The following is a 22,421-nucleotide window of genomic DNA, read 5'->3' as shown; positions in this document are numbered from 1 at the left end:
TCCAAACCTAATTTTTTAAATTTTTAAATCACTAAAATTGAAACCAACCAAAACATTGAAAAACAAAAATTGTGATTTTTACAATTTGATCAATTGACAAGATTGGATCGGTTCGATTTGATAATTATGCTCAAATCTAAATTTAAGTTTTCAAGTCATGTTTCGCTTAATTTATGTAAGTAACTTACTTACAAGTGAAAAGTGATTATGGATAAAAGGTAATTTAAAATTATGTATTGGGATATTTTTTTCCGTATTTTTAGATATAGAAATTATTAATATAACAACAATGTAATAACCATAAATTTTAGGTACGTGCTCCACCCTGTTAGACTAATAATCAAGTTAGTTGTGCTTAATTTTTTTTTTAAATAATGATAATTAAATAGATTAGCAAAAATAGAAATTAAGTCAAATATTGTAAGATCGGGGGAGCCGTATCAAGAATACTCGTAGTAACTTATCTTGTTTTATTTGGAGAGGGTAAGTAAAATTTATTACTCCCTCCGTCCCACCCATTTCTTTACACTTTCTTTTTTGGGGTGTCCCACCCAATTCTTTACATTTCAAAACTTACCAAAAATAGTCAATGGGTCCCACCACTTCTCCACTTTTCTTTCCTTTTCACACTACTTTTACTCCACTATCTTCTTTTTATACATTAAAAATCAATGGGTCCCACCACTTTACCCACTTTTCTTCCTCTTTTCCATTACTTTATAGATATTTCTTAACCTCCGTGCCCAACCCATTCGATAAGAAATGGGTGGGACGGAGGGAGTATATGTCTAATTGTTATCAAGGCCATGGTTAAAATTAATTGTTATTCAGAAACTGCACGTCGTTCGGAATATTGTCTATAAAAGCCCAATAGAATAGGAAGCAGTCTATTTTTTTACCGAAGAAGGTAGGAGAGAGAGAAAATAACCAGAGACGGAAGTTACAGCTCAGATCAAGGTAATGTACAACTGATTTACCCTCAGATTCTTTATGGCATTAAATATAGCAATATTTATGGGTATAGTTTCTTTTATCTTTATTGTGAAAGGACCCACCAATGTTAAATGGTAGTTATATACATGGCTTTGTTATTGTTTCAATTTGTTACTGTTAAACTGAAACCAGCTGTATATATGTGTGTTTACTTCTTGTTTATTTATTCTATTGCACCACTGTAGCCCTTGAACCATGTTTCCCCAAATTTAATTCAAAAATTAGGGTTAGGGTTTTGAGTCAAATTGGGGCTTTTGAGTTTGATGTTTGATTGTTGAAATTGATTTGGGGTTTGAGTTTAAGGGAGGAAGAGTAGTGTTGGAAGGGTTCAATGGTGGCCGTCGGGGGGCGGAACTGCGGCGGTCGACGGTGGCTACGCCACCGCGATTCGAAGCCGCGACGCTTCGAATCGCGGGGAGTTGGGCTGTAGAGAGGTGGAGGTGGATTGATAACGGAGTTGGGGGGATGGGTAGGTGTTAACACTAATTACAGAACTACAGTATTAACTACTATCTACTGAAAGCTTGCAGGAAGAAAGAGCTGTAGAGAAAATAAAAGGGTATTCATTTCATTCGATAACCTTCCTCTCCTAAGACAACCCTACATATATTGGGTAGCAGCAACGGTACTAATCAGATATTGGGCCTAACAAAATAGCCCATAACTAACCAGCCAGTCCAGTACTAACTTTAACTCAAAATGTCCAGTAGCTAAATAATAGACAGATACTAAACATAATTAATATAAACAGCCAGCTGATTCCATGACTAGTATTTCATGACAAATGCCCCCTGCTCAAGATGATCCTTGACCCCAAGGATCAAAGTTGGGAAACTTCTTATGTATCTCTCCCCAAAACTCCTAGGTTGCTTCATCTTTGCTGCCATTTGACCACTGGACAAGCACCATCGCAGCTGGAGCATTACCCTTCTTCACCAACTTCCTGTCCAAGATGGCCACCGGTTCAGCTTGCATTTCTCCCAAATCATCAACGCCTGGTAGCTCAGTTTGAGGAACCTTTCCTTTGCCAATACGCTTCTTCAACTGGGACACATGAAATACATTGTGTATTTTTGCACTAGCAGGTAACTCAATCTGGTACGCCACATTACCAACACGCCTGATCACCTTATAAGGACCAAAAAATTTGGCCGTTAACTTCTGGCTTCTCCTCATTACTACCGAAGTTTGCCTGTACGGCTGTAACTTCAAGAAAACCTCATCACCAACTGCGAACTCCCGGTCCGTCCTGTGTTTGTTTGCATACCACGTCATTCTTTCTTGCGCTTTGAGCAAATTCTCTTTCAACAGCTGCTGAGTACGGGACCTTTCTTGCACAAACTTCTTAACTCCAGGATTAGTGATGCCCGGTGACTGATAATGCACTGAAGGGGGGTTCTGGTTGTAAAGTGCCTTAAAGGGTGACATGCCAATGGCTGAGTGGTGACAAGTATTGTACCAGAACTCAGCCATGGGCAACCAATGACTCCACGAAGCTGGTTTCTGATTAGCAAAGCACCGCAGGTACATCTCCAAACACTGATTAACTCGCTCAGTTTGCCCATCTGTCTGGGGGTGGTAGGCTGAGCTCAGTTTAATTCTAGTTCCCATGGCTTTAAACAGCTCCTGCCAGAATGAACTAACAAAGACAGTGTCTCGATCTGAAATGATGGATTTCGGGGGTCCGTGTAACTTTACCACCATATCTAAAACTGACTGTGCTACTGATGATGCAGAATAAGGATGGTGGAGGGCGACAAAGTGACCGTATTTCGTAAGTTTGTCAACCACGACCAATATCACCTCCTTTCCACTAGATTTTGGTAACCCTTCGATGAAGTCAAGAGAGATTGTTTCCCACGCCTCATTGGGAATGGGTAGAGGTTGCAGCAAGCCAGGTGGAGAAATATGCTCTACTTTGCACCTTTGACAAACATCACAGGACTTTACAAACTCCTGTACATCAGCAACTAAATTAGGCCAATAGAAATACTCTTGTATTCTCTTAACAGTGGCAGTGATGCCAGAATGGCCCCCTTCCGGACTACTATGGGTGTTTTCAACAATTTTATGCCGCAACTGGTTACTTGTTCCCACATACCACCTATTGTCTTTTTTCAATTCCCCGTCAATCAATTTATAGCCTTGAGTATTAGTCCCATCCACCATTAACTCAGTTATCAACTCTTGGGCCTTGGCATCATTCTCCACACTATCTCGAAGCTCCTTCTTCCATACTGGTACAATCACATGCATAGCTGTGCACTGTACACTCCCCTCATGACACCTCGAAAGAGCGTCAGCAACGAGGTTATCCTTTCCTTTCTTGTAAACCACAGAATAGTCATACCCCAGCAATTTAGACAGCCACTTATGTTGTAACAATGTAGTTATTTTCTGCTCCATAAGGTGTTTAAGTGCCTCGTGATCAGTCTTTATGACAAACCTGTGTCCCAAGAGGTAGTAGCGCCACTTTTGCACTGCCATGATAACAGCCATAAGCTCCTTCTCATATGTTGATAGACTTAGATGTCTATTTGCCAGTACTTTACTCAAGAAGGCGATGGGCCTGCCTTCTTGCATAAGGACAGCTCCAACTCCATTATGGCATGCATCAGTTTCCAGGATTAACTGCTTGGAGAAGTCTGGCATTGCGAGCACTGGGGTCGAGGCCATTGCTGTTTTTAGCTTGTTGAATGCACATTCAGCTTCGCTACTCCATTGGAAGGCTCCCTTCTTTAATAACTGAGTAAGAGGCCGACTAATCATCCCATAGTGAGCTACAAACCTTCTATAGTACCCGGTTAACCCCAAGAAACCTCTTAAGGCCTTGAGTGTGTGGGGAACAGGCCAATCCAACATTGCTTGTATTTTCTCCCTATCGGCTTCCACACCATGCTGAGAAATATGATGTCCCAAGTACTCCAGCCCCGATTTAGCAAATTCACACTTTGATTGCTTTACATATAAGGTATGTTTTCTCAGCAACTCCAGTATTATCCGCAAGTGCTTAAGGTGTGCTTCCAACGAAGGGCTGTATACAAGTATATCGTCGAAAAAGACCAATACAAAGTCACGAATCTGCTTTGCAAACACCTCATTCATGAGACTCTGGAATGTCGCCGGAGCGTTGGTCAAACCAAAGGGCATTACTAGAAACTCGTAATGTCCTTGGTGTGTGCGAAACGCCGTTTTCGGGATGTCTTCCGGATGAACCCGAATCTGATGGTACCCGCTACGGAGGTCAAGCTTGGTGAAGATAGCGCTGCCCTTCAATTCTGACAGCAACTCTTCGATAACAGGTATAGGAAACTGATTTTTTATGGTGGCTGCGTTTAAGGCCCTGTAGTCAACACATAGTCGCCATGAGTTGTCCTTTTTCTTAACGAGAAGAACTGGTGAAGCATACGGGGAGCTGCTATGCCTCACAATCCCACTCTCCAACATTTCCTTAACAATCTTCTCTATTTCTGATTTATGAATGTAAGGGCACTTATATGGGTTTGAGTTGATGGGGCTGGTATTGTTTTGCAGAGGAATTTTATGGTCGTGGCCCCGCTTCGGAGGCAGCCCTGTAGGTGTAGCAAAAACATCAGAATACTCTTCCAATAACAAAGATAACTCTGTAGGCACCTGTTCACTCGTAACCTCCTGCTTAGCAAACTTATCATGTTCAACGGCCATTACTTGCACAAGGAAACAGCTGTCCTCCTTCCCAATCCAGTGCTTAGCCCTTGTACTGTGGACCACATTCACTCTATTGTCATCGAGTGATTTCCTCAGTTCTACTTTATTCCCCTTCCAAGATACCAAAACACTATCATTCATAAAATCAAAAACAACGGGGCTAACCACTCGCATCCAGGAGACCCCCAAAATTAAATCATAACCTCCTATCGGAAGCGCTATCATGGGTGCCACAAACGTTTCCCCAGCCATCATCCACTCGAAATTACCAAGGCATTTGCTGCTTGTAAGCTTATCACCGTTAGCAACCACAACAGTAACAGGGTTACAAGGTTGAGTCTGGAGGCTTAAGGACTTGATCAAACTGGCTGAGATAAAGTTATGGGATGAACCACTATCCACAAGTATGCGAAGAGGTTTATTTTGAGCTGTCCCTTTAATACTAAGGGTGTGCAGTCCATCAGTGCCAGTCATGGCGTGAATAGAAATTTCAGATTCAACCTCTGGATTTGCCAATTCTTCATCACCTCCTTCCCAAATAATAGACAATTCTCCTTTTTCAGCGACACCCGACTCTTCGTCCTCTTCTTCAGTAGCCAGCATAAACACTTGCCCATTTTTACACTTATGTCCAGGAGTGTACTTATCATCGCAATGGATGCATAGACCCTTGCTCATTCGATCCTTAAAATCACCATACGACAGTCTCCTCACAGGCCTATACTCCTGTTTACCACCATTTCCAGACGGATGCTTAAATTTGTCACCAACAGCTGCCACATCTCTTTTAACCGTGAAGCTACTACTTCCGGTTGTCTTAACAGCACCTCTTGCTCGTTTCTCCATAGCTTCTATCACACATTCTTGGGCTCTAGCCTTTTCACGAGCATCCCTCAACGAGGTTGGCTTGTGTAAATAAAGTGTGCTGGAAATTTCCTCCTTGAGGCCACTTAAAAAGCTGTTGACAAAATACAACTCACTTAAACTCGGGTTTTGCACCACTATATGCTTCTTCAACTCCTCAAATTGGGTGATATAATCATCAACCTTCCCCTTCTGCATAAGTTTATTAAATTGGCCCTCCAAATTTTCATAACCCCCTTTTGTAAAACGGTGGCAAACCATTCTAGCAAAGTCAACCCATAAAACCTCCTGATGTTCCAATTGGACCGATTGGTACCAAGTGTCAGCTTCACCATCTAAGTGCAGAGCAGCATACACAACGCGCTGTCTATTATCTAAGGAGGGGTTTAACTGAAAAAACTTCTCACACTTTGAGATCCAGCCCCTGGGGTCTTTGCCTTCGAACCTCGGAAAGTCAATTTTAGGGAATTTGTAAGGAACAAATGGATGCTCACGATGATAGGGCTGTGTGGTATAGGGTTGATGAGGTGGGGCGTAATGCGGTTGAGGGGGGTAGTGCGGTTGAGGGGGGTTGTGTGGCATATAGTTGGTTTGCGGTAAGTACTGTGCCGCGTAGGGGTTGGGAAAGGGGTTTGGTTGGTGGTGGTAAGGGGTGCCATAAGCAGTGCCCCCAGGATGGGGTTGTTGGATGAACTGCTGTGGTGGGGTCTGTTCAGGTGGGTAATTGAGAGAACTCATGTACTGGTGTAATAGCGGAGGAAGAGGTATATTGTGAGTAGTGTAAGGCCCATTAGACACCGGTGGAGAGGTTAACATAGACTGAGATAGGTTTTGAGGTCTCACCTTGGGTGGTTGTTGCTGGGATGCAAGCTCAAACACTGGAACTGAATTAGAAGCTTGGGATTGCCTGCCAAAACCCTGCATCTCCCACTGTTCCGGACAAGTGCCATGATGAGTAGGCGTGGACGGTGGAAACCCTGGCGGAGGCCCATTGGGTTTCATCCTTGGTCCTTGAGTGGAAGAACCCACATCAGCTGTTTCAGGAGGTTTTCCCTTAAGACCCCTCTTGAACAGATCTATTAATTCTTCAAATTTCTTCGAACTTTCCACCGTCGCATTAGTAAGATGGAGCATCTGAGAGCGAAGATCCTCCACCGACTCAGAAGTCCTTTGTTGCTCTTCTTCGTAGACTAATTGCATCTGCTCAAATCTTGACTCCAAGGACGAAATTAATTTTTCGTGATGTTGTAGATTCGACTTAAAAGGTTGATCAGCCATGCCCAGGAGTGGCTCTGATACCACTTTGTTAACACTAATTACAGAACTACAGTATTAACTACTATCTACTGAAAGCTTGCAGGAAGAAAGAGCTGTAGAGAAAATAAAAGGGTATTCATTTCATTCGATAACCTTCCTCTCCTAAGACAACCCTACATATATTGGGTAGCAGCAACGGTACTAATCAGATATTGGGCCTAACATAATAGCCCATAACTAACCAGCCAGTCCAGTACTAACTTTAACTCAAAATGTCCAGTAGCTAAATAATAGACAGATACTAAACATAATTAATATAAACAGCCAGCTGATTCCATGACTAGTATTTCATGACAGTAGGAGCACCATCGTCGACGACGATGGTGGCTGTGGGTTGGAGATGGCAGAGCGAGGGAGGTGTCGGTTGGGGTTCGGACGGATAGAAAGGTGGCAGGACCACCGTTGGTGGTTGCAACGACGCGGTCGCCGGGCTGGCGAGAGCCGCCGTGGATGCGCGACCTGGGAGAGAGAGGGGGGGAAAGAGAGAGAGAGAGGGGCTGGTGGGTAAAGAGGTTCAGGGGAGGGAGTACGGCGGCGACGCCGCCGGAGCCGCCGTCGGCGGCGAAGCAGGGATGTGGGTGAGCAGGGGTAGATTAGTAAATTGGCAGCTGAGATTAATTAGTGGAAATATGCTTATTAGAGTTGATTAGAGGGGAAATTAGGATATAAATCACAATACTATAAATTAAAATAAAAGTATTAGTTGGGGTTGAGAGACTTGGATTAAAATAAAGAAATTTAGAATTATTTGGCTAAGTTGTGAATTTTGGGAGTTTAGGATTATTTGGGTCAATAATTAAATTGGTTTGGATATTTAAGTTGAGATTTAGAGGTTGATTAATAATTTGGATTATTATTTATTAACTATTGATAATAAAAGAAACACCTTGTCTATTTTATGAGGAAAGGAGAGATTAGTTAATATTAATTATTATTAAATAAAAGACTTAACAATCTATTTGAGTACCAAGTTGTGGATTTTGGGAATTTAGGATAATAATTAAGTTGGAGCGGGTATTTAAGAATAATAAGACGTTGAGATTTAAAGGTTAATTGACAAGTTAGTTCAGTAAATATTAATTGGTTAAATAAGATAAATGATAGCAAGGGTGTTAAGTCGTTATATTAATTAATCGAGACTCTTTGTTTAATATTAAATACTAAATCAATTGTTTCTGTTTTATTAGAGAATTAACTGCTAGTAAGCAGTCACATTTATTTACATTTATGGATCAAGCTAGTAGCAGGAGTAATCAGGCAAGTTCACTTCTTCCTGTTCTCTTGATGTGCCGGATTTATGTTATCTTAGATATGTTCTGCTCAATAATTTATTGTGTATCTGAGATCTCGATAACTCCTCGCTGTTCGTTTACTTCGTGGAGATTGACTAGAGACGGAATGCTAGGATCTGGCTCAACTTAAATACTCACATTCTTCGTTAATTAAAGTCCACCTTTATTTCGGGTTGACTACTACCCTTCGTAATATTTTAATATTGTTGTTTCATCTTTCCAAGCTTTTCATTCAGAGGATTTTAATTGTCTTCTCGATTTTAAACTCTACAACCTAGCTTGAAGCAAAGCTTTTAACCTAGATCTTGAATCATCACTTTCATTAGTAAACGGTCCACTGAAGATTACTTTTATTCGTGGGTCACATCTCTGAATGGTTTATTCCGTATCAAGTTCATGTTGATATTTTCTTCTACTCCTTCCATTTATAACAGATCCTTAATTATTTGTTATTCTATACCCTTTCCTTGTGATAAATATATTATTTGTTCCTTTTAAACCTGTGATATAACCTTGCTACAAATCATGTTAAATTGTGAATCATATTGCTAATATTTTGTAACCACTTTTGTAGAAACAAGATGGAACATGAGCCAAATGAAAGCCCATTGAAAGAAAACCCTACGATACAAACCCAAGAATCACCACAAGGTCCACCTCCTGGATTTGAAAATTTTAATCCCCAAATGAGGCAGATGTTCTTTAACTTCCTACAACAACAAACCCAAAACAATCCAAATAACCCCAACCAAGGCTCAACTAGCCAACCACCTAAATCAACAATAACTTTCAAAGCTTTTCAAGCAGTACGCCCTCCTGAGTTCAAAGGAACCACTAATCCTATTGTAGCAAGAACCTGGTTAAAAGAAATTGAGAAACTTTCGAAATAGTGGGTGTGGAAGATAAAGAGAAAACCCTGTTTGCGACTTATATGCTCAAAGGGGAAGCTAATTTTTGGTGGGAAGCAAGAAGGGGATTAGAGGGTACTGGTATTATAACCTGGGATAGGTTTACTAAACTATTCCTCGAAAAGTACTACCCTAAATATCTCGAAAACCAAATGGAGCTACAGTTTCTGGAGCTTAAACAAGGGAATCTATCTGTGGCCGAATACGAGACCAAATTTTCGGAACTATCAAGGTTTGTGCCACATCATGTTGATACAGATGAGAAGAGAGCTCTTTGCTTCCAACAGGGACTGAAGCCTTGGATTTAGAACAGGGTAGCTGTCTTTGAACGTACTAATTATGCGACTCTAGTACAAAAAGCTGCTTTTGTGGAGAAAGGGAGCGAACTCTATAACAGGGAAAGAAATGATAATAAGCGTAAGGCTCCTCAGTTTGAACGAAGCCAAGGGAAAAAGTTGTGGACTCAAAAGGTTAAGAAGTCTTTTCTTAATAAGGAATTTCGGAAGGAAGGGAATCTTCGGGTGGGTAACCGAGATGGCAGTGAAGGGAGTCAGAAGACTAAGCCACCACAGTCTGCACACTTTCTGCAAGATTGTTCGCACAAAATCACGCAAGTGTACGTGGTCACAAGTAATATAGATTATTATTCAAGTTCGTACCCACAGAGACTGGTGTATTCAGAAATATGCACTTATGCACCAATGTATGATTATTATTCAATGCTTGGACAAGTATCAAATTGGGTTTTGGTTTTCTACTTAACTAATCCTATTTGAATTATGAAACTAAGACTTATCAACTAAGAGAATACGATTTACTAATGAGAATAAAACATGGGATTCTAGCTTCATTAACAACTTCATTCAGAGTTCTACCTTATTCGATTGTAATAGTTGATAACTAATCAGATAACACGAGACTGATACACGCTAACTGTCGTTATACGTGCACCATACTGCTACACATCCACAATGAAGATAGAAGGTAAACAGACACCGATTATGCTTAGACCCTATATGTCTATAGAATTTGAAAACATAACGGTTGAAGAGCAAGTTATCTATCAAGATTACATAGGGCGATGCAAGATGGGTAAAATCACATCACAAGTCATGTTATCGAACACGAAACCTATGCTCGCATGGCAAGTTCTAAATCAATATATTCACTGTCGCTTCAATAAAGATTAACAAGCAATCTTAGATGTTAGCTACGCATCCAAGACGAATAAGCACAACCAATACGAGGAAATCAAACCATCACATATGAACACGGCAAATTAACTACTGAAATTCATCGATAAATCCGCTAAAATCCCATGACAATGATTAGTTCATAATCGAACTTCTCATCATCATGGGTTCGAATGTAAACATGGTACTGAATAGGGAAAAAAATATCAAAGTACTAGAACAAGAGTTAAGAAACAAATCCGAAACGAGCATCCAAAAGTATCGCCTACTTCGAAGAATTACAAAGATGAAATTATGAACTAGATCTTCTCCGTAGCCGTCACGTGCTCCTTAGAATGTTTTTTTAGGTTGTGTTTTAAGTCCCCCAAGCCTTCCTTTAAGTTTCCCAGCGAACGGGCCTTCTAACGGATCAAAAATGGGCAAAACGGGCCAAAATTCCCGCTCAGGTCGTGGGGCGGCCGCGCCAGAGTTGGGGCGGGCGCGCCAACGGGGCGGCCGCGCCAAAATTGGGGCGGGCGCGCCAAATCAGCAGCCCTGACATCCAACCTTGTCACGTCCATAACTTTCTCCTCGTGCATCCGATTGCTTCGCCGTTTTTTTCCAATTAAAGCTATGATTCCCCTCTTCGTTCTCCTTCCAAGAAACCTACACAACACCACACTAAAACATATCAAAAATGTCAAAAGCTTGAGGCCATTCCATCAATTTAAGCCAAAACGAAGGCTTCCAAGTGGATATAAAATCCACTTATCAAAGATAAACCACCACTACCCGAGTGCAAAACATGCGGGAAAAGACATCAGACGCCGTGTTATCAGGAATCTATTACTTGTTATCTTTGTGGACAGAAAGGTCACATCGCCTCTCGATGCAAGGAGAAGGTCATTACTTGCTATAAGTGTTGAAAGAAGGGTCATATGGTTAAAGATTTTCGCTCTGTGCAAAAGGAGAGTAATGTTCCAAGGCTACCAGCACCACCAGGAGGCAGCAAACCAACTGCTCGCACATTCAACATGACCCTGAAGGATGCTATAGCTGACAATGATGTTATCTCGGGTACGCTTACCGTAAATTCTCAAGATGCATGTGTGTTGATTGATTCGGGTGCTACCAAGTCACTTCTTCCTGTTCTCTTGATATGCCGGATTTATGTTATCGTAGATATGTTCTGCTCAATAATTTATTGTGTATCTGAGATCCCGATAACTCCTCGCTGTTCGTTTACTTCGTGGAGATTGACTAGAGACGGAATGCTAGGATCTGGCTCAACTTAAATACTCACATTCTTCGTTAATTAAAGTCCACCTTTATTTCGGGTTGACTACTACCCTTCGTAATATTTTAATATTGTTGTTTCATCTTTCCAAGCTTTTCATTCAGAGGATTTTAATTGTCTTCTCGATATTAAACTCTACAACCTAGCTTGAAGCAAAGCTTTTAACCTAGATCTTGAATCATCACTTTCATTAGTAAACGGTCCACTGAAGATTACTTTTATTCGTGGGTCACATCTCTGAATGGTTTATTCCGTATCAAGTTCTTGTTGATATTTTCTTCTACTCCTTCCATTTATACCAGATCCTTAATTATTTGCTATTCTATACCCTCTTATAATTAACAACCTATTTATCGACTTATTATTTCATTTTTGGACTTATGTTTCCTTCTATTTGGATTATTTACTTTCTTTGGGAATAATTTCCATGTGGTATAAATGGGTGTATTCGTTCACATCCAAGAAAAAGGGTTGGAAATCTCTTTTGTGCCGAGACGTTTTCTAAAGCTCCGGGGAAGGATGCTTGTAACTGGTCAACACGAATGAATTACATTCGTGGTAGTGGTGGAAATATAAAATCTCTATGTGGGGTAAAATTTGAAGGTTGAAAATGATAACCCTTATGCTAGCAAAGTGTGGAAATTGTGGGTGGCGCCATTCGACGATCGCGATCAGACTGCGAGGACGACATAGGATGGTTTTTACTAAATGGCGGTGATCGAGCCATGAAGTAGAACGTCAAGGATGGAGACCAGTATCGAATATTCCTTATTTTCGAAACATTCATTTTCAATGTGTGGTACTACGCTACTTCCTTTTTATGTGCAGCCATAGTAATGTGAACTTTTATGATTACTTGGCAAGATTTCTTTTCATAACAATGGACTTGCTGAGCATATCAATTGCTCATACTTGCGAAATTCTCTATTTTCTTTCAAACAGTGAAGACAGAATATGGCGAGAATGAGAAGGACAATTAGAAAGAGGGTAACATCAAGGGCAAGGGCAAGGCGTGAAGTTCGGAGGAGACAAAGGGTGCGAAGGCTCATTTCTGTGACGCCAATGTTTACTTTTATTATATTAATAATAGTTTGTAACCTTAAACTTATTATTGTAATCGTATTCTAGACTGTTTGTAAGTGGATGTTAGACCCTGGAACTTGTGGGGCAAGTTATGTAATGAATGCAGGTTTTTGAAGTTCTTGGGACGACTTGAATCTGTGAAATACGGGTTTGGAGGCGTTAAAAACAAAATATCATAAAAAATTTTAAATGATATTAAACATTTCTACAAAGTCAAATTTGAAAAAAAAATAAGAAATTTTCAACTTCTCCAATTTAGCTAAAAATTGGTTTATAACTTATTCACACAAACTATTAAATAAACTAATTTTGATTTATAAATTAAATATTGATAAAAGAATAGCTATGAACATTGTATTTTCTTTTGTTTATTCAACAAATAAATTTATTACATATCCAAATTTTTCCGAGAACACAAATATTGTTATATACTTTTTGTTAAAAAACTAAATGTTATTTTTTTTGTCAAATCCAAGTATATTATTGTGGTAGAGATAATATGTTATGATGATGTCATATATAATTGATAATTTTAAAAATAAATAATATTTATTAAATATAATAAGAATATAAATGTAATTGAAATAATAATTTTTTTTAAAGATTTACTCTTCAACTAAGATTTTAATGGATTGTTTTAATTTATGCATTTTAAATGATTGTATCTCATTTTGATTTTGTACAGATTCTTTATAAAATGTCGCAAATTCATATATTTCCTCTATCCCTCTCATTTCTTTATATTTTTTCTGCATTGCTTAACACACATTTTAAGGCGCATATACAACATAGTTTAGTAACTTTTTTTTTTAAAAAAAATTCTTTTTTGTATAAAAGTTTAGATAGTAAATATTTATTCAAAATAAAAAAATTAAAATAATTTATCCAACTATATTTTATGAAAACATTAGAAAGCTTGCCGAGCCCCTGTCCCCATGTAAACAATTGAGGGGGACGGAGCCAGCTGTATTCATGATAAAGGTAGGTCCCATGTGTCAGGAATCATGGGCCAAGGTACTATTTACATATATCTCACACAATACTTTGTCTTGCACTAAGCCAGGGTGTTCACGGAAACAGCCTCCCTACTCTTCGGCGTAGGGGCATGGTCTGCGTACACCTTGCCCTCACTAGACCCTGCTCTAAGCGGGATATACTGGGTAGGTTTGGTTTGGAGGGAGCAGATTCTTAGGAATTAAGCACAATATTTCAAAATCTCCTAGATTTTGGTGGGATTTCAAAATTTTAAAATATATTTAACAATCCCACAAAATCACTTTGAGAAATTCAAAGAAATCCATCAATATTTGAATATCATCATACTTTAATGAAATTTAAACAATTCCAAATGAATACCATTTGATTTTAAAGTGTAATTTAAAATTGATTGAATATCAACGGATTTTGTAGAATAATTTAAAATCCTAATTAAGTACGTCAAGATTTTTAATATATTTTAAACAATCACAATTAAATATCTTCGAATTTTATGAATTAAAAAATCATTCAAAATTCGAATTGAATACACCCCATACTTGTATTTGACGGCATAATCTACTCTCTTTAATTTTTCCCGAGAAAAATGTCCCTTTTATAAAATTACCACGTGAATGGCCACGTTTTCTTTACTAATGCTTTTTGTCTAAGAGTATCTCCAAGAGTTCAAGGTGAGACTTAAAACTGTTAGCTAAAATATTATTAAATAAGGACTAATGCTGTAGCATTATTAGTTTTTTTTGTCATAAAACTTTCACGTTAGGGATTGTAACGAAATACAATATCGGAAGAATCAGAAGTTCCTTTCATACATGAAAAATTTTCAACCAGAGGACTTGTCGAAATGTCCCACAAGAAATTAGATAAAAATTTGATGTGATCCTAAAGTTAAGCAGTCACGGAGAGTACAAATTTGCGGTTTAGATTTTGCGATTTTTAAAATTTTAAAACCGCATCTAGATCACAAATAAGCGACTATTTAAAATATCGTTCGCAATCAACTCACATTTCGCGTCTATCAATCTATAGAATGCAGTTTGGACGCGAGAGGTGCGAGCAGGTAATGTGGTTGAGCGGATCGTGTGTACACCCCTACACTTTTCTTTTTCTTTCTCGGTGTTTTCTGCATATTTCTTAACCTTCTTCCCTAATTGATAAAAAATAGAAGGGAGTATATTTTAACGCACCTGGGCGTAAGAGGACTCTACTAAGAAAGTTTTCAAGAAAAATCTTACCAAAACAGTACCATACACATACACTGCCTTTTTAATCTAAAGGGGACAGAACCCTATCCATCGGCCCCATCATATGCAGCAATACAATTGCAGCCACACATTGATAGATAACCTAAGATTGCGTTATAATTTTTTAAAATCAAACAGATGGCGAATCCAATCTGCAGTTACAGATATACATATGTTATACAGATACAGGTACATATATAATAACCTAAGTTACATGTATCCTACAATTTTACCAGCACTTAGTTTAGACCCTAATATTAGCAGCTTAGCAGTAGAGAGGCGCATACTAAAATGAATAGCTCCATCAAGACAGGTCGGTAGCTTCTTTCATGTCATTATGACCAAAACACCCATCACTTGGCACACACACTGTGGGGGAGGATGATCACCCTATCCCCCACTGCCAAACTGTTAATGAGTTCTGCTATTATCATTTCATTTTCTCACAATACAAATGACTTTTTCAGATCTGGTAGACTTATCTAACAATATTGTTGTGGCATATAATATGCTCCAAGAAGGTGATAATTCTTTGCACATCCTGTTCCTTGTATGAATAAATAGAGCTTAACCTTTTTATTTCTTTTTATATTTGAGCTTAAGGGTCTCAGAAATGGCCTCCATTAAAGAAGAACAATTCCATCAATACCGTTCTATTTCCTTCTTTTTTGTGATGCAGTTCTTTTCATCCATGATTCATGTACTGTATATATATATACACACCAGATGCTGTGTGGGAAAGACGATCCTCCAGAGGAATATACGTTGTAATGTTCCGTGTCTATAGTAAAATAAATGAGAACCTTCCTGGGCAGACGAAGCTTAAGGAAAATAATAAATGTTCAAGCCAAATCGGAGAAGCTCAAGAAAAAGACGGATCTGAGGAATGTGAGTGCTTTCCATTAATAGATGTTATATTCTTACTCAAATAACTGTGTGATACCCCATAATAGAATACCGGTTTACCTATACTAATTAAACCACTTTCTAACTTACAGAATTGATCATCACGAAGTAGAGGTCTTGGTAAAGGTTTGGTGAAGTGAGGATTTAGGAGAATCTTATAAAGTTAAAAATCATCAAGAAGTCTCGGGAGAACATTAGCCGGTGACAGTATTAGAAATGAAGCATAACATACTAGAAAATCTAAGAAGGGAAGTATTTTATCAGAACCTGAGGGGGAAAAAGTTTCAGTCTATTAGTGAATCACGTTACACACTTTAGAATTTCTGTATGCCCTACCTCCATCTATAATCTCTTGTTTAGATATTAGTTAGTAGTGCATGAGTATTCTTGTCTTGCTGGACACAATTGAGTTATGACAAGGATTAGAGCCGGTAAGGAGATCCTGTGAGTCGGAAGGAGGTTAAGGGGAACCTTCAGCATCAGTAAATTAATAGTTAAATAGTCACTAATAGGCAATTTCTGAGCATTACATACATGTGTTTTTTGAATATGCAAGCCCAGTGGATACTCATCGTCTTTAATAACCCAAGGTCAAATTTCTTGTAATTAACCCTTCCTAATAAAGAAAAAGAAAATTTGCTTACTCCCTTTTGTTATTTTTTTTTCTGAATTTGTTACCACATTAATATATAGTTAGGGATCACTGATTACTGATTAGTATACATAAGTTGTGGCGATGACTCAGAGTTATCTGTGTGCCTGGGCTGCCATGCCATCATCATCGTCGTCATCAATTTTATAAAACACAATTATTAATGTAGTACTGGCTCAGGGTAGCTGCACCAATGGTGTCTCATGTCTGGGTTTTCATTAGTGTAAGCAACTTGATGGTCTGAAGAAAATAACAAGTGCTTCTGGCCACCAGCCAGAGAAATTTATGTGTCCGGACCTATTCATGAGTGAATCAAGAAAATCTTGATTAATATGCTCATGTAACCGCAATGTAATTAACATACGGTACTATTGCAACCCAGCATTCACAGCTAATGTGTACGGTAATATCGCAACCCAGCATCCACAGCTAATGTGTACGTTGCACCATTATACACTCATGCCTAATACAGAATCCTGTTCTTGTTCCTACTCTCAGTTGCACATGCAGCTTTCAAACAGGAAGATATTTCATCATGTTTTCGCGAGTAGATACACAACTCATGATCTTCATCTCCCATTTTTTTATATGTAATTATACAGGCAGTTATAGTTTCCTCTCTCCATATACTTAATACAAATCTACAATGCTAAATATATTGAAGATATATTGTAGCTGTGTCAAGCTATATATTAATGTTGCACTCTTCCTGTGTAATGCCTTCTATCAAAAGCTTATTTAGTTGTTGGATGTGAATTAATTCCAGTCTCTTTATTACAAGAATCAACTTTTACCAGATAAATTTTCAGTTCCTGTCTTCTAATTATTAGTTTCAATTTTTGTTTTTGTTTTGAGTTAATGTTGTTGAAAACAAACTTGCAAACATATTATATTTTATAACAAAACTTGTTTTCCCCGACCTCTCCGGTGCTAATGGGAAATACATTGAATAGCAAACCCAAACTTCTGCTACTAATATTACATTCAGATGACCTGGTAGATTTAAAATCTTCTGCATTATTTACAGACAGAGCACATCCAATCCAGTGCTTATAATAAAAGCTTGCACTGGTGGAATCAAAATGAATAACTCCACAAAGACATGTCCGTAGCATTTTCCACTTCATCATCCCAATCAGATTGTGCACGTTGCGGCGGAGGAAGCAACATCCCCTGTGCCAAACAGTTGATGAGTCCAGGCATTCCAAAAAGCGCCTCTTCATCCATATAAAGCACCAAATTTTGTTGCAACATCAATGCCTTTGCCGGATCGGGTGGCCTAAAGGACTCTGCAGCCGCCTTGTCTGCAGCTATCAATACCAAAGCCTTCACCGCAGTCGATGGCCTGAACGCCTCGGCTGCCTTGGTTGCAGCCTTCTGAATGTCCTTGACAGTCGAAGAATCAGGAACTGGCAATCTCCACGTGGAGTCAGCGAAGTTAAGGCAGGCATTACGACCTCTGAGTGCAATGGCTGCAACGTCATTAGCCCGAGCAGCCATTTCAGCAGTAGGATAAGTCCCGAGCCAAATTCGAGAATTTTTAACAGGCTCTCTAACCTCACAAACCCACTTGCCTGAATTTCTGCGCCTCACTCCTCGGTAAACCGGGTGTCGCGTCTCCTGAAATTTCTTTCTTCCCGAGGGCTTCTTCGGAGTCACTGAGGCTAACAATACTTCACATGAGCTGTCAAGTGCGGTGTCGATCTTCAGGGATTGTGGAAATTGAGAAAGAGCTTGCTCCGGGCAAGAGAGAAAAGAATCCATGTTTGATATTTTTCTAAATAAGGGAGTGTGTATTTATGTTATTACATGTGAATGAATAGTTGAAAAGGGGGACCGAAGAGTGTGTGGTTTACATACGATCAGTCCTTCACAGAATAAATATCTAGCTGATTGATTCGCTCGTTGTTGTATCAACTGGCGTGGCCTTCCATATTTGTTTCACGTGGCAGCATTTTTTTTCTTCGGTTGTGATTTTTTTGCCCGCCACAACTAACTACCATTTCGCAAATACTCATATGGCTTGTCACTTGTTTTGACTATTGAAGCGTCAAAATGACTAGATTTTGACTGCAAATTACACATATTATCTGACTTCAAGATATTAAAAAATTTACTTTACTAGAAAATATATCTAATCCCCTTCAAAAATTTATTTTTCAGATTTTTAAAATAATTAATAATTTTTTTTAATTATGGATTAAAATTTGGTCAAATTTACCGTCTACTAATCAAAAGAGTAAACATAATATGAGATGGAGGGATATCATGATAGTAGTGAGAGAGCCCGGACTAAACTGACATGGCCCTGGTATTGTTTGGTTTTAGTAATTACTAATTAGTAATGTATACTGGTGTAACACTACAACGGAATCAAATTCATCAAAGGATTATGTACGTTCTTAGACGATAAATTTCGACACAATTCGCTTCCTATATATAAAATATTGTTATTACGTGAAATGTAAGTTTTTTCTAATGTCTCTGAATTTGATGTTTCTGCAAAAATATGTGAATAATTTTAATATCACAAAATTAACCGTACGTGTAAGATTTTTCAAATATCTTTGAATTCGATATTTCCATATAAGTATACGAATAATTTTAGTATCACAAATTTGACCGTGGATTTTGTGTACATAATACAGACATATCGAGTCATGGACCTCTATCATGAAGCATGCATTTCATTTTCCCCCCTTCAATTTTGGATATTTTCTCACGGAGTAGATATTGTGCTAGACACACTGATCATTCCGATCATTAATTTATACTAGCGGAGAAGCTCATCATTCCGGTCGGCGGTTGGGTCACTTTCAATTTTCTCGAAGCTTCAGATATTTCATAAAGTTAATGTTGGCTGGCCATAAACTTGTAGCTAGGCATGTAACATCAGACCTAGTCTTCTTCCCCGGCCCTATCGGGTACCAAACGGAAGAAAATATCTAAGCTGTTAGAATATAAGATCCTGGAAAGGGCCATTCTCTAACACCTTGAGGTTTTAGAGTAACTGGTTCCTTGACATGGTATCAGAGCCAGGTTGGCAGAGGACTCGGGTTCGATCCCTGCCACCCCCCAATATTCTCATAATTTATAGTGGCACGAATGGCAAATTAATGCTCCAAAGATATATAAGATCCTGGAAAGGGCCATTCTCTAACACCTTGAGGTTTTAGAGTAACTGGTTCCTTGACATAAGCATGAAAGATACATGACACACAGACAGGGTTAAGAAGAGCCACATATTACACGTTGATCCACATATACAAACAACCTAAGCTATAACATGGTTAACACTTGGCAGTCGGTCCATCCAGATCCAGTCTGCGGCTCCATATTACAGCTAGCGTGTGTACGTATAAGATCACAGGATATATAAGCTTCTCCATTATTAACACTATACTTGGCAGTTGGCACATTCGATCTATTACCAGCACTTTAGACTACTTGTTGAGGTATGTATCAAAATGCACAACTCCATAAAGCCAGCTCGATTTCCATGTCATCGCCTCATGCAGGCATTCCAAATAGCGCTTCTTGAAGCACCACATTTCTCACTTCGGAATTCGGATCATCATGGCAACTGTAGTTAGAAGAACAATGTACACGAGTAAATTTGTCTTGCAGAACTCGTCAAGAATAATTTACATCAAAATATACTAAATGATAGATTAATTATTTTATAACAATTAATCTTATAACTTAATGAGTTTGTGAGAAAATTAATTAAATGCGAATATGTGAATTACAACTACTTTGAAACCACAAGGGAGGACCGCACGTTTATTGGCACCGCAAATTAAAACCACGAATATGTGAATATATAAGATTAAGAAATCCAAGTGCCACGTCTTCATGATACAAATGTTATTTCTTTCATTCAAAAATTGGAACTGCATCGCCAATTTGAAGAGCCACACCTTTGAATAATAATCCAGTGATATATTTATAAAAGGGAATTACGTTTTCTAAATAACAAGTGAAAACCACATCTAGCACAAAGTAGTTGAAATCAACCACATCCAGTGATATATTGGCCTACGTCTCGCAAAACCACAATTCTACACATAAAAGTTTCTGAAACAATTAAAAAAAATTTGTCTTCATTTTCGTTATAACAAAATGTACCCATAGGGAGGAGAGAAAGCATTATCATTAAAGCTATGTCTCAAAAGCTTTACAACTGCTTTCCCTGATTAATTTTGAACATTATTATAGCTATAAATAGGTTAGACTTTAACCCTAAGTATTCGGACTTTTGTTTTGATTAAATTAGATTAAATTAATGTCTCATAAAGTGTGATTGGGGGTTTTCAACTTATGTCAATTATCACATTTGGGACTAGGAATTTATACATGATGTTTTTTTTTCGCCAAATATACATGATGTTTTAGGATGATCTGATGAGAATAAAGACAAAGAAAGTGAAAAAGAAGGTGAAAAAGAGCGGCTAATAAAGGGCTAACAAATAAATATGACAATTAATAAAAAAGAGAAGGATATAGTAGAAATTCCAATCCTGCTAAATATGATTAATATTGTATGATCGTATTTAGTATGTTCGACTTCCTTTAGCCAAAGTTATTAATTTGGTTAGTCAGGAACTAATTTCGATAATATCATGTCAATTCATAAATTAGACCATACTAGTTGATAGCCCGTGCCAAGCACGGGTTTAAATAAAATTTTAAAATTTGTTATTTATTAGAAAAATAATGTCTTTTTTAATTACATTATTATATTTTTATTATACCTATTTAAATTATTGTTTTTAAATGATATTTAAATTATTGTTATTTAATATAAGACTTTCTATATATTAAAATTTGATCCTACTTTAAATTTATTTCATAATAATATGGGTCCCTGTTCTATGGAGTCCACAAAATAAGAGTATTGTTGTCCAAAATTATTTAAAAATACTCTACTCGTTTCAATTTTAATTTTTTTAGTCTACAATATTTGTAAACATCTGACAATCTGCAGGTTATGTTATACAATATAATCATTGCAATCAAAAGATAAAACAATTATATTATAAATCACTAAACATTATATATGTTCTAAAATATAACTCATAAGTAAAATAATGATTTGATATCAAATATCTTGACGTATGTCTAGAGTTTCGATTCTTTTATTATATGTTGCAATATGGATAATGACTTCATTTTCTTTGAGTTTCTATTTGTCAAGTCAGTGTTGCCACCGCCTTATACGTCTTTATCGCAATCTTCTGAAAAACACTAAATGATAATAATTATTATTATTAAAAAATAAATACCAAGTTTTTTGGTACTTTGGTATCAATATCGAATCTTGTTTATTTTAATTCTAAAATATGATTGAAATTTTATAGATTTGTTTCATAAATTAAATTGTATGAGTTTTAAAAATTAAAACGAATATTTGAGGTATGTCTAGAGTTTCGGTTCTTTTATTATATGTGGCAATATGGACAATGACTTCATTTTTTTAAGTTTTCATTTGTTAAGTCAGTGTTACCACCGCCTTATTCGTTTTTATCGCAATCTTTTAAAAAACACTGAATGGTAATAATAATAATTATTAAAAAATAAATGGCCAAGTTTTTTGGTACTTTGGTATCAATATTGAATCTTGTTTATTTTAATTCCAATATATGATAGAACTTTTATAGATTTGTTTCGTAAATTAAAGTGTATGAGTTTTAAAAATTAAAACGAATATTTGACGTATGTCCAGAGTTTCGGTTCCCTTATTATGTTGCAATATGGACAATGACTTCATTTTTTTTAAGTCTCCATTTGTCAAGTCAGTGTTACCACCGCCTTATTCGTCTTTATCGCAATCTTCTGAAAAACGTTGAATGATAATAATTATTATTATTAAAAAATATATGACCAAATTTTTGGTACTTTGGTATCAATACTGAATCTTGTTTATTTTAATTCTGATATACGATAGAAGTTTTATAAATTTGTTTCGTAAATTAAAGTGTTTGAGTTTTAAAAATTAAAACGAATATTA

General features: G+C 37.5%; 1 protein-coding gene and 1 long non-coding RNA gene across 2 annotated transcripts; one reads left to right on the top strand and one right to left on the bottom strand.

The window, feature by feature from the left end:
* The first annotated feature begins 14,980 nt into the window (after nt 1-14,980).
* LOC135151621 (uncharacterized) lies at nt 14,981-16,402 on the top strand. Its single transcript, XR_010290340.1, has 3 exons — nt 14,981-15,166; nt 15,321-15,374; nt 15,533-16,402. It is a non-coding gene; the product is annotated as an uncharacterized LOC135151621 (long non-coding RNA).
* Nucleotides 16,403-17,287: 885 nt separating this feature from the next.
* Nucleotides 17,288-18,278, bottom strand: LOC108210376 (dehydration-responsive element-binding protein 1D). The gene has a single exon (XM_017381626.2). The coding sequence runs from the start codon at nt 18,173-18,175 to the stop codon at nt 17,489-17,491; it is 687 nt and encodes a 228-aa protein (XP_017237115.1). The 5' UTR covers nt 18,176-18,278; the 3' UTR covers nt 17,288-17,488.
* Nucleotides 18,279-22,421: the final 4,143 nt, after the last annotated feature.

This window comes from Daucus carota, chromosome 3 (genome assembly GCF_001625215.2).
Source record: "Daucus carota subsp. sativus chromosome 3, DH1 v3.0, whole genome shotgun sequence".
NCBI lineage: Eukaryota > Viridiplantae > Streptophyta > Magnoliopsida > Apiales > Apiaceae > Daucus > Daucus carota.
Note: the sequence above shows the minus strand (reverse complement) of the source record. Positions and strands in the feature narration are given on the sequence as shown.